The 14,089-nt window shown below is 27.7% G+C and overlaps 1 protein-coding gene across 1 annotated transcript in view; it reads left to right on the plus strand.

Moving 5' to 3' along the window:
- Positions 1 to 240: 240 nt before the first annotated feature.
- LOC123296436 (protein tiptop) overlaps positions 241 to 14,089 on the plus strand; it is a 360,365-nt gene continuing 346,516 nt past the window's right edge. Inside the window, exon 1 of the mRNA XM_044877911.1 lies at positions 241 to 493. Coding sequence (XP_044733846.1) covers positions 454 to 493 — 40 coding nt within the window. The 5' untranslated portion in view covers positions 241 to 453. The remainder of the gene's footprint in view (positions 494 to 14,089) is intronic.

Consider the following 14,089-nt stretch of genomic DNA (forward strand, 5'->3'; position numbering starts at 1 on the left):
TTTTGTTGTGAATTTGTGTTTTAGTTAATTTTTTTTGCTGTTTATTTCTTAATAAAAATTTTTAAAACGAAATCAACAACAATGTTTACAAAAATAAATTTACGTGTGTTAAATGAAAATGTATTTTCCTGGTTTTATTATATTTATTGTTTTGATTGTGTTTCGTTAAATTAAATTTTAAAACAAATAAATAAATAATCTTTTCGAATTTTCGATACTATGATTTTCGAATGCAACAATCTGACTGAATTAAATTAGGGAAAAGTGGTATACGAGAAAAATATTTATTTTTTTTTAAATTTTAGAACCGTAAAAAAGCGTAATTAAAATTAAAACTGTGATTTTGATTTTTTCAAAATTCTGCGACAATTTCGACGACGTCTAACGACGCCACAGCGTCCACCACCTTTACCCCCGTCATATTCGTCACCTGGGATTCCAGCCGTTGTCAAAATGCCACGCCGAAAACAGGATTGCCCAAAACGAATGAAATGTAAGTTTTTTTTTTTAAATTTTTCCACTAAACTTTTTTTTACAAATTCTGCATCGGCGCTGTTTGCCCAAAGTGATTGTTGTATATTATTTTGGCGCCATTTATACCAATACTACCTGTAAAATGTTTTTCTGGTAATCTAAAATTTTAGATTGTTTATTTGAATATTAAATTAATTAATTATTTAGTATTTAATTTACTTTTATATAATAAATTAATCAGTGGATATTCGCCAATTTTGCTAATGCCGGTGCCCATTAAATATATTTTTGATTCAATTAATTAAATTTTTTTTTTTTAAATAAATAAATTAATTTAATTCCATAAAAATTTTTGAAAAAATTATTTAAAATTTTTAAATTTTGTTAAAAATTTATTTTTTGAAACATTCAGAAGGTAAACGTGCATATTTTAGTAACCGGCTTTAATTAGTCCCTCACGCTAACGAAACACCTGACATTGGGTGATTATTACCTGTAATTATTATTTTTTAAAGACAGCATTACTTTAAATTTAAAAAATCTGAATAACAACTGAAAATAAACAATTGATTTAGTTAATTATTGAAATACCCTGTATAGAAAGTGTTTAAAGTCAGTGATTGCATTATTTTTAATAAATTAAAATAGTTGAAAAATTACTATTATTAAGACGGCCGTTTTGCTTTAAATAATTTCTAGAATCTTTTTCGTTTCGAGAATCCTAAACAAGAACACTCGTTGAAGCTATCTGCAAATTTTCATCTTCCTATCTTTGATAATTTTGGAGAAAATAGACACCAAAGTTTCGTCCTAATTTACACCTCCACGGGTAAAAAACAATGGTATTTACGAAAAAATGTTTAAAACAAAAGTTGTTTATTTTTTTATAAATAATTTTTTTACTAATTTTAAATTTTGCTCTATCTCTACCCGACTAGAAATTGTCCCAGTACTTATATTGGGGCCCGCTTGGGATTTGTTGGGGCATGGCCCAATAGGTCTATCCCAATTGGGATCCGATTGGGAACCTTTTGGGATAGCCCAATGTAAAAATTGGCGATTTTATAATAGTTTTCCCAACTGGGGCCTATTTGGTTACTTATTGGGAAAGCCCAAATTAAATTAAAATAGGTCTATCCCAATTGGGATCCAATTGGGAACCTTTTGGGATAGCCCAATGTAAAAATTGGCGATTTTATAATAGTTTTTCCCAACTGGGGCCTATTTGGTTACTTATTGGGAAAGCCCAAATTAAATTAAAATAGGTCTATTCCAATTGGGATCCAATTGGGAACCTTTTGGGATAGCCCAATGTAAAAATAAGCGATTTTAAATAGTTTTTCCCAACTGGGGCCTATTTGGTAACTTATTGGGAAAGCCCAAATTAAATTAAATGATAAACACAACGGTTTAATTGTTTTAGTGGGACCTGGTTGGGAACACGTTGGGATAGCCCGATGTAAAAATTAAATAATCTTTACTCTATTTTTACCGGATTTTGAAAAATTTGATTGCTTTGAATAAAGCAAATATATATGTTCTTAATCTTAGTACAGTTAATTGATTTAAAAAATTTCCTACTTTATTAAAAAAAAATCATAATTTTTCAATTAATTTTTTTTGTTTAAGTTGTTTTTTTATAGTAAGTAAATAGTTATAAATTTAGAAAAAAAATAATTTCCCTAAAAAAGTTTTAATTCAAAACGCTTTACTTCACTTTTAACTCTTACTTTTACGTACTTTTTATAAACTTTTTACATAATCTATTTTTTTCTCTTAATATTATTCTGTTATTCCTATTTTCCTTCTATTTGCATCAAAAATATCAGTTGTTCATTTTTGAATTTTCCGCGTTTTATTTATTTAAAACATTTCACCAGATGGCGCTACGAGAAGTTTTTTATTTGTCATAATAAAAACACATCGAGACACACGGTCGAGTTTGAATCGAAAATAAGTGATTTTTTTATAGTTTTTTTTTGGTATTTTAATTTATAAAAATTCAGCATCATACTATATCATAAAATTTTTTAAGTGCATTTACGTTTAATTGAATTTTATTACTTTGACATATGTGTAACGAACATTTTAAGAGTAATTTTAAATGTCAATTGGAGTTTGGAAATTGAGGTTATGTAAAATGTGAACTTGACGTTTACGGATCAGAAGATGTGAAACGCACTAGTTTTTATTCAAGTATACAAGGTAAAAATTTCGATCACAAGTTATATTGTAATTATTAAAAAAAATAGTTCTTTCATTATTAATTTTTTTAAAAAATTATTATAGATGTCTTTATTAAAAAACTAGCTTCCAGTCCCGAAAACCCACTAGACGATAAAGAAATTTTGAAGGCAATGACAGCAGTGATACAAGGTGCTCGAGATTGGGATGGCCGTCGTCTTCTTCGTTTAAAAAAATGATCATTCTATTGACTGGATCTATTGTATTTTTATAAATTTATAAATAAAAAAATTTGCTTGGTAATTTCCAGTTTATTTTTAATTTGCAGCTATAGGCTACATCATGATTGTATTAATTAACAAGGGGCAAATGATTTACAATAAGGTAAATTAAGCGGGAACAGACCGGGATTATTCGATTGGGAACCCATAGGGCTTGCACATCGGGAACCTATAGGGACTGCCCAATCGGGAACCAATGGGGATCGCCCCATCGGGTCCCAAATAAGTTTCTGCGTTACAGCCCAATTTGGGGTCCCAATTGGGCAACCAAGCTGGGTCCCAAGTGGGAGCACGTGAAAATTTCTAGTCGGGTAACGCTTTACAAGATGAGTCCCACTGGCCCAAGACCCAATCGAACTATGTTCTCATTTAGGTACAAACTCAAACTTACTTTTTACAATCTGAGCAGAGTTTAAAAATTTCAGCTTGATATCTCTTTTTGTATTTGAGTTATCATGATGACGGACGGTCAGACAATCGGAAACGTACTCTACCATAATTTTGTTTGTATCATCAATAATTCTAATCGTTCCAAACTTGGGACTAAAATTAGTATAGGTAAATTTTTGATAAATTTGTGGATACAGATGATAAAAATATAAGTAAAAATTTGTAGTCTATTAAGAAAAGGTATTGAGAGAAATTCAATTTTGGGATTGGAAATTCCCAAAATCAAACAATTTTAAAATCTTTAAAAAATTTAATTTTTTTAATTGAACTCTCTCGATTTAAAATTAAAAAAAATTTTTAAATAGTTTTTTTATTCCCTTGATTTTGTTATATTCTTATTTTATGGGAATTTAATTTTTTTATATTTTTCAATAAATAGTTAATTTTGTACCTAAATATTCATTAAAGAAACTTTATTCATCAAAATTTTATAGTACTTATCGATTAATTAATTATCTCACGGTAACATGAATATTTTTATTTTAAATTTAATTTTTATATTTTTTTAATTATTAATTTTATTTAAAAAAAATAAATTAATATTTGTCACCATCAATAAGAACTTTTTAAAACATCTATTTATTAATTAAATTTTAAAGCACATTCTTGTTTTAATTTCTCAACGAGAATGAATAAATGATAATAGTTCATGGTAAATTATTATAAATGTGAAAGCAACTTTGTTTATCACGCAAAAACTACTCAATGGATTTCAATGAAAGTTTAACACATCAGATCTTATTTACAAAGATATTAAAAATATAACAAATGCAAATTTTATTCATTTTTGGTATTTCACTGCGTCATTTATGAAAATCATTGTAGAGGATAAATTAAAGATTTCTGTAAAAAGAGTGAACGAGATACAACTTATGGCCGTCTGTCTAACTAGGGTTTTCTGATAATCTCAATGCAGTATGAACTATTTTACATTATTTTTTAAAATTGAAAACTGATTATTTGTCTACCTTTGCCTGAGTAAAACAATCCGTATCCCTATTTCGAAGATTATGGAAAGGGGAAAAGTGCAATTTTTCTAAATATTTCATATATTTATTGTATAATCCGTGATTTAATTTAAACAGCGTATTTCTTCATGTGACTTCATGGATAAAATATAAGTGTAGAAACCGGCCGGCTTCATATAATATTTATGTCCATGTATTCAATTCATACTTTAAACAGTATTTATTTAATTACTTTTTTTTTATTAACTAAATTTTTTTACGCTTTTTTTTAATATTTTTCCTAAGTTTTTTTAAGAAGCAAAATGTAGCTCGGGCTACAATTTTAAAGTAGGTATACATACCTATAAATATACCAAATCTGCATTTTTAAATTATATTTATTTAATTTAGAAAAATTGATGATTTTTTAATGATTAAAAAAAATTAGGACTTTGCGCTTGAAGTAGAAATAAGTCTAAATATGCCAATTTTCAAACAAATAAACAAGCGCTTCTATCATTTTAACAATGGAAATGATATTGATTTCAAACTCATGAGCGAATAAAATATTTTTCCATACCCACAGAATATTGCTTAGTGGATTTCCGATCATGATTCTGGAATAATTGTGTAGATATGCTGCTTAGAGTCACGTTGCACAGTGATTTTTAATTTTCAGTCGTTTTTCATTTAATTTGGTGTTTCACTTTTTATTGGAAACTGTACTAAAAAATTCATAACATATTTAGAGTTTGTAAAATCACAATAAAACATAATTAGTTTCACAATTAAGCATTGAATATTTAAAAAAATTGTTTTTTCAAGTCACTGATCACTGCGATGATTTTTATTACTGCATGTGCTATGTATACCTGAAACGACTAACCCAGATCCCGTAAATCATGTTGTTTTTTAAAAATTGCATACGCCAAGTTTGTAAGACTTAACAGCATTGAATAAAACTTTTGACTTGTACCATACCCCCCCCCCCCCATTGATTTTATCTTTAAACTTACATAAGGCGTAAAATGTTAATGCGAAGGCTAAAATATTGATATTTATATATTTTTATTTATTTAAAAAAATTAATAATTCATTATTTATTAATTATTTTGAAACATTTCAACATTTACCATTCAGGTTGATAAATAAATCAATAGTAAATCAATTTTTAATGATTTTTTTAAACCGATTATAAAGAAATGTGGAGCCTTGTTTATTTAAAATATTAATTTTTTTATTTTTCGAAAAAAATTGTCTATGAATATTGATTATTTTTTAATAAATGTATCTTTTCTATTAAAAATTTATTGATTTTGAAAGAAATTTTTTTTTTTTAAGTTATACAATTAATTTTGCAAGGTGGTAATTATATAATTAATTTCAAATATTACTAATTAATATTTTTACCACATAAAAATAATTAAAAAATAATATAATAATCAAACAAAAAACTGTACATAAACAAATATTTTATGTTAGCATATAGTTTTTCCTTTAGATTGTGACAAGTTTCACAGCATTTAATGTCACAAATAAAGTATTATATTATACATATAATATAAAAATTGTAAAAACTTTTTACTACTGTATGTACACAATACAGGATGTCCATCCATATCAAAATGTCTTCATTTAAAACACTTATATTGAACGTAATAAACTAAACTAATTATACCATGTATATATGAAATACATAGTATATTAAGTTTAGTCCCAAGTTTGTAAAAATAATAATGCTAGGAAAAAAATTTTGTCATAGGTGTTCATAAAATCACCTAATTAGTCCATTTCCGGTTGTCCGTCCGTCTGTGGACACGATAACTCAAAAACGAAAAAAGATATCGAGCTGACAGCGTACTCAGGACGTAAAAAGTGAGGTCGAATTCGTAAAGGAGCATCATAGGTCAATTGGGTCTTGGGTCCGTAGGACCCATCTTGTAAACCGTTAGAGATAGAACAAAAGTTTAAATGTAAAAAATGTTCTTTATAAAAAAATAAACAACTTTTGTTTGAAACATTTTTTCGTTAACATCACTGTTTACCCGTGAGGGTGCCAATTAGGCGGAATTTTTATAATATGTACTATACTTGATTATCAGTTATGTATATGTCACATGTTTGTATGTGTAATGTGATAAAGAAATCAACACTGACTATGCATGGTATTTCAAGAATTAACTCAGTCAATTGTTTGTTTTCACTTGTTTTATTATATGTTGGATAGCATTGAATCAGTTAAATTTAATCAGATATTGAAGCTTAAAGAATAAAAAACAAGGAAAATTTGAAAAAATTAAAAAAAAAAAATTGCAACGAATGATGAATTGCTAGTTTGAAATATAATACTTTCTTAGACTTGCATATCACTGCTAACTTTGTGCCCGCCCTGGATCCGTTCCTATTTTTCAGTTTTCAACTTACTTATTTCCGAAATGAAACTCAGGCTTCACAAGATAAAAAGCCCTATTTCCAAAAAATAAACTTTTACAGTAGGAAGATTAAAAAAAAAAAAACAAATTTATTCATCCATCTGCATGAATTTTTGATTTTTTTTTTTCAAATCTTTTTGATGTTTTAAAGTGGATTTAGTATCAAAAATTCTTTTGTTAATATTATTATAGTTAATTTCTTAATTTTTTTTGAAATTAAATTGGATTCAAAACGATCCTAAACTGAAATTAAAAAGTGGCATTTTTTTTACCCTAATTCGGAAACGCTGAAAAGATTATATGAAAATTATATAAAGGCTGATCCGATAAGAATTATACATTTTGAAATTGAAATAAAAACAGAACGGAATATGATATCAATACATTTTTTAATGTATTTTAAATGTTGGGTCATGACATTTTTATTTAAAAATGATTTCATGTAAATGGACACCTCTTTAAGGTAAAAAGAAGGCTGGTATTATTTTCAAATATTCGAGCCAATTACACCTTTATAGCTGAATCACACACGAAACTATAAATTTTTTTTATTTTTTGTTTTTTAGAATCCCAAATTTCCAAATAAATACGGGCTAAATATGACATTTTTAACCTTTGTACTAAAAAAAAGGGGTGTTATAAGTTTGGCCGCTATGTGTGTGTGTCTGCCTGCCTGTGACTTCGTAGTGCCTAAACGTTTTGTTGGACAAGTTTTTCAATGGAGAGTGTTCTTAACTATGTTTTAAAAGCGAATTTAAGGTTCCGTATCCGAAAAAACTAACAATAGGCGATGATCTTCCAAATTGGCTCAGTGTAGAAAAGGCTTTAAGGAAAAAGAAAATTTAATACAGAGGTTCTTAGATAAGTTTTAAATGCGAGTTTAGGGTTCTGTAGCCGAAAAAATATAAAAAATTTCACAGCTAATCTATCATCTTAGTGTCTGAGTTATGAACTATGTCCAGTATAATTGGTTCAAATTAGAGTTTTTATAGACAGACACCAATATAATTGTTTCAAATTAGGGTATTCACAGGTGAGGGAGGACACACTGTATATATTATGTTAAAAACGAAGAAGAAAATATTATTTTCATTTTTATATATAATAAAATATATTATAAATATTTTGAATGACAACGTCAAATTCAGAAGTTGAGGGCACTACGACTGCGACTGCAACTATTTATTTAGTTTTGTTTAGTTTTTCTGTGTTCAGTGGTGTTGTTGTTTTTTTTTTTTTGCTCTGCAGCACAAAGTTATGTATTTTGTTACATTTTAACTTTTTTATTAATGTGTAATATATTATTAGTATGTTGAGTTAAGTTTTTTAAATATTTATAAAATAAATTACGATTATTATTATTCATAATTATTGATTTGGATAAATTAAATCATCATCCGCTTTGGTACTCAAGAATAAAAATCATTTCAAGTAAAAAATAGTTAACTCTAAACTTTTTTTAATCTTTATTTAATTTTTATACCATGTATATGAAATATACATAGTATATTAAGTTTAGTCCCAAGTTTGTAACGCTTAAAAATATTGATGCTACGAAAAAAATTAAAAAATTTTGGTTTAGGTGTTCATAAAATCACCTAATTAGTCCATTTCCGTATGTCTGTCGTCTGTCGTATGTCGTCTGTAGTCTGTCGTCTGTCCGTCTGTCATCACGATTACTCAAAAACGAAAAGAGATATCAAACTGAAATTATAGTGTGCTTAAGACGTAAAAAGTGACGTGGAGTTCGTAAATGAGCAACATAGGTCAATTGGGTCTTAGGCCCGTAGGACCCATCTTGTAAACCGTTAGAGATAGAACAAATGTTTAAATGTAAAAAATATTCCTTATGAAAAAGTAAACAATTTTTGTTTGAAATATTTTCTTGTAAACATCACTGTTTATCCACGAGGGCGCTAATTAAGTGAAAATTTTGTAGTATGTATTAATATGGGAATATCAGTTATGTGTGTGTGGCTATTTAGTGGAAATCTTTCTTATTTACGTGACGTCAAAAAACAAACGATTGCGTCATCAAAGCTGTCTATACATGGTATTTCAACAATTAACTCAGTCAATTGTTTGTTTTCACTTGTTTATTATAGTTTTGGCTACTTATTTCAATAAAAATGACAACGATAGAAGTTTTAAAAATTGATATTTATATGTTTTTCAGACTAAATGATTGATTAGCAATATGATAAAATGATTAACAAATTTATTGTATCTTAGTTTAAGGAGATATGCAAGGATTGAATAATACTAGAGATTTCAATAAAATTTTATAAATATATTTTTTGATTAACAAAGTTTACAAAAATTACAAAAATTCTTAGGTCATCGGGCTTTTTATTATTATTTTATCGTTCTAAGTTGGCTGTAAAAATAATGAATCATATAGGTTATCCTTTTCAATTCGATATTTCTATATCAAAAAATCTAAAGAGTGTGATAAAAGACTATTTAAAATATTTAGACAATCTTGTAGTTTATAATAATACCATAAAAATATAAGGTTGCCGATGATATAAAACACAAAATTTTAATTTAATTATGAGTTCATCGAAGATCTATCATTTGATGAACAGAAACGACTATAGTTAGAGTATTGATGAATGAAGAGCGATATCTATATTATCCAATTTATAAGCAGCACTTGCACACAATATATTATATATTTTTGTATTTGCGTGGTATTGTAAAGCTACGGACCAATTTTGTTTGCAAGTTAGATTGTTCGATAATGATCTTAGCTGTGTTTCCAGTGCGAGTTCTTGAAATATAGTTAAGAATACTTTCGGTCAAAATAATTGGTTCACCCGTATAGGAGCTACGATTTCACAGATAAATGGATTATACTTGATTTTGTGTCAGGGGTTTCTTTAAATTATTAATTTATTATTGTAATTTTTTTTTTTTTTTTACATCAAGCAATTCTACGCGAATACCTTTCAAAAAAAATAATTGATCAGACATACAGCATTATAAATAATATCTATGTTAAATTTATATGATTTTTAAATATTTTAGTTTGCCTATAGAACGAACATTAATTAATCTAATTTATTGTTTATTCAATAAATCAATACTTCCCACTGTCAATATAATTATGAATACCTGTAAGTAATAGGTACATTAATATGTATACTTAAATGAAAGACAAACTTATAAGTATATGAATACTTACTTAACTTACTGACTAAGTTAAGTCTGTTATGAGTAAAAACAACTTGACTTATAGTTGAAAATAAGTGCATTTCAATATTACTTAAGTAAGTATGTATATTATAAACATAATACAGGATGATTTTAAAAAAGAAGGTACCACACTTAAATTTCGGAAACGGATTGGAAAATCATAAAACACGAACACGTGTATCGGTTCATTTTTAAGAGGAATGCTAATACGGGGTTGGTTTTTTTTATATGGGGTCTTCTTCAAAGTCAAACTGCAAAATCAAGCCGCAAAAAGTAGCTTTTGCTAAAAAATATTTTTTGATAACTTGATTTTACATTTTTTAAGACTAAAACCATAAGAATAGTTTAAAAAAACAATTTTGAGAACAAAAGTTTCTTAATTAAAGAGAATTGAAAAAAATACACTCGAACCAGGACTCGAACCCGGACTTCTTGGATTCATGTCAAGCGCCCTACCAATTAGGCTATTCGAGTTAAATGTGAACAACAATAATAAGTAATAAAAGTTTCTTACTTTTCGATTCTGTAAGTTGCTCCTCAAAGAGGATATCTTATAAAAGGCCAATCTTAGATGGAGGGAGGAACGTACTTGTGGTACTACAAGACATATATGGTCTGAATACAATCTTAGGCGTTCTGAAGATCTTATATCACTTCCAAAGGCCTCTATTAGCAAAGTTGTTGCGGCTATTACAAGACACTGGTTGGGCGGCAGGCATGCTGAACACCTGGGCCTGGCAGTGTATCACGACTACTGCAGGAGCTGTCACAGTAGTGAGAAGGAAGAGACAATGTCTCATCTACTTCCACTTTCCAGCTCTTGCCATGAGAAGATGGACTCACTTGAGCCACCCTCTCTTTGACTAACTCTACGACCTAAAGTCCGACGACGTCAAAGCTCTCCTGCTGTGCTTAAACAGTTCCAAATGGTTCAGGGAGAAGTAGTGTGTCCCACTTCAGAATAGCCACTCTGACCTAACCTATCCTAACCTACTTTTCGATAAAAAAATGAATCTATAAAACAAATTATTATCTTAAAGATTTGTTTGTATAAATTTTGTGATTGCCGGAACTTGTGAACCTGAAAATACATAAAACCAGGTGCCCAAAATCGAGGTGTAGGAAATTTATCAAATATATGTTGCTGTTTTAATGGCGCTATTAGACTATGATGACGTAAATAAAAATAAATATTATTCTTTGATCCACCCTAAAAATAAGCTCGAAATAGACTGGAAACTTTTATAAAAATCATCCTGTTTATTTATGTGTATATTATAAAAAGGTAATTATTATCTTATCTTTAAAAATGTTGACTTCAAGTAAATAATACCTATAATACATGTATTTTTTTTTTTTAATTTATTATAAATCTGTGAGTAACTTTAAAAAAAATATGTATAAAATTCTTTTAAGAAATAAATAAATTTAATTTACTTATTTTAAGTAAATGTGTGAGTATACTACTATCAATATTATATATAATACGGTCGTTCTGCTATGACACTCATTTATAAACTTTTTTTTTTAATTTTATTTTTTCAAAATAATAGTACTGATCGAACATTGTAAGAAGGATAATATTTTTAACTGAATTAAATTAGTCTCTCTAATACTTGTTTTGTTAAAATACATTATCTGCGCTTCCACCATCGATGATTTTATACCATGTATATATGAAATATATCAATGTATACTAACTATAGCCCCAAGTTTGTAATCCTAAAATATATTGTGGCTACGAATATAATTTTGGTATAGGTTTTCATAAAATCACCTAAAGAGCCTATTTTCGGCTGTCCGTCTGCCGCCTGCCAAACTGTCTGTCTGTCTTCGCGATAACTCAAAAACTAAAAGATAAATATCAAGCTAAAATTTTTAAAGCGTACTCAGGACGTAAAACGTGAGGTTGATTTTGTAAGTGAGCAACGTAGATCAATGGGATCTTTGTCCATAGGACACATCTTGTCAACCGTTAGATGTAAAACATATGTTTAAATGTAAAAATGTTCCTTATAAAAAATCAACAACTTTTGTTTGAAACCTTGCTTTGTAAGCACCACCTGTTTACACGTGATGGTGAAAATTAGTTTAGAATATATGGAAATATCAGTTATGAGTGTGTAACACCACTGCCGTGCTAAGTGCATGAAAATCTGCTTAAGGAGTCCGTTACATTAGATACATAGATACCTACCAAGCCCAAAAAAATCGTGTGCATTGAGAGTTTTGATATGAATGCCAAGATCTAAAAAATTTGACTGTATGCGTAAATTAGACCGGATATCAATTATTATAATATTAGTGCTTGAAACATTGATAAAATAGGTATCAACGTCGAACTTATATAAATTTCAAAATATTAACCAATTATATGGTGACAAACTTATCCAACTATTGAGAAATACTTACGTTTTTTCCCACGTTGTAGTATCCACTTAACACTCAAGGTGTAATATTATTTTACTTGAATCAAATTTATGATTTTATTCTGTTCATAATTAACAAAAGTAATGAAATTAATATTGAAATTTATTTTTATATTTAAACATTTCTTCTACTTAATATATATTATTGAAATTTACTGCCCTGTTTATGGTCAAATGTGTTCAAGCTATAGACAGAAATATTTAAAACTTTTAATTACATTTTTACATATTTTTATCGAGCAGTTTTAAATTGAATAATTTGTTTTTGAAGTTTTTGTAAAACTCTTGTAAAATATTCAATTTGTTCAATTCTATGTTTTTGAAGCCTTTTTATTCAACAGTTTTTCAACTTAAAAATATTGAAAAGAAAATCGAGAGACGGAATCGGAATATAGTTCCTACCGAGTCGTGGACACTCGGTAGGAACTATATTCCTTTCGTACCGTGGTACATTATAACTGCAGCGCTTACTTTTTTTTAGTTATTTAAGATATTTTTCGGAAAATTTAATGTAATTATTTTGGAAGTCAAATACTTGTTTGATTCTTTAAAGAATTTAATTTTCTAGCTGCTTTTAGTTTTTACTGTATGAAATAATTGTAATATTAGTTTAAGAAAGACGTACTTTTGATTTAGTAGTCAACCGAATATGTGAGTACATTACGTTTGGCTTGATCAGGATATTTATTATATGACATAACATAAAAATTCCATTGCACTTACTGTAAATTATCTCTGTTATCTTTAACTTCTGCTAACTTTCACAACTCAATTTTTTGAAATAATAAAACTTTAAATTTTGATAAAAAATACAAATTGGCAATTATAAAAAGATTTTTCATTTTCTCTAAATTCATGACAATCTCAATCGATTGAAAATATTTTAGTTTCCTAGGTAATTGGTGTCTGTTGCAGTTTTTTTTTGGTTTTAACTCCCAACCAGCAAACATTCGTGCAGTAAGGAATATAGTTCCAACTAGAAGGGATATTTTTGTCTTGATGTAATTTAAAGTAATATATAATTTTACGCATGTGTTAATCACCTTTGGATATCCTGCTGTAAATAAAATAGCGTATTAAATAACTGTAAAAATAAGACATATGCATTATTAATAGATTTTATATCCAGGTTAATTTAATGTAATTTTTATGCAAGTGATAATAATATTAATATAGGCGTTAACGGTCGGCTAATATAGTAATTTTTAGTTATTATTATTTGACAAATGATGTTGTTTATGAAATTAATTTATTATTTGAATATATTTTCAAACGGAAAACGTCATCGTATATCTTGAAAATAGTGATATGTTTAGTTAGATACAAGGAAATAGTTTCCTTCTAAGAATAATGTTTATCTGTAATTTACAATCTCAGTATTTGTATGTAACTAAGAATAAAACTACATGCTCATGAATCAAGCATTCATACCACAAGTGCACTCCAAATTAAAAATTTGGAGTGCACTTGTGGTATGAAAGATAATTGGATCGTGTATTTGAAAATTAAGGTGATTGTAAACCTACAGTTTTGTAAAAAAATTTTGGTTTATTGCACGGTATATAAATAGCAAGCATATAAATGCTTTACAATACCACGCAACTACAAAAATATAACAAATATTGAGTGTGATTTTAATAATATAAGTGATGCTTATAAATTTGATAATATAGATATCGCTCTTCAATCATCAA

The sequence above is a fragment of the Chrysoperla carnea genome, chromosome 3, assembly GCF_905475395.1.
Source record: "Chrysoperla carnea chromosome 3, inChrCarn1.1, whole genome shotgun sequence".
Taxonomy (NCBI): Eukaryota; Metazoa; Arthropoda; class Insecta; order Neuroptera; family Chrysopidae; genus Chrysoperla; species Chrysoperla carnea.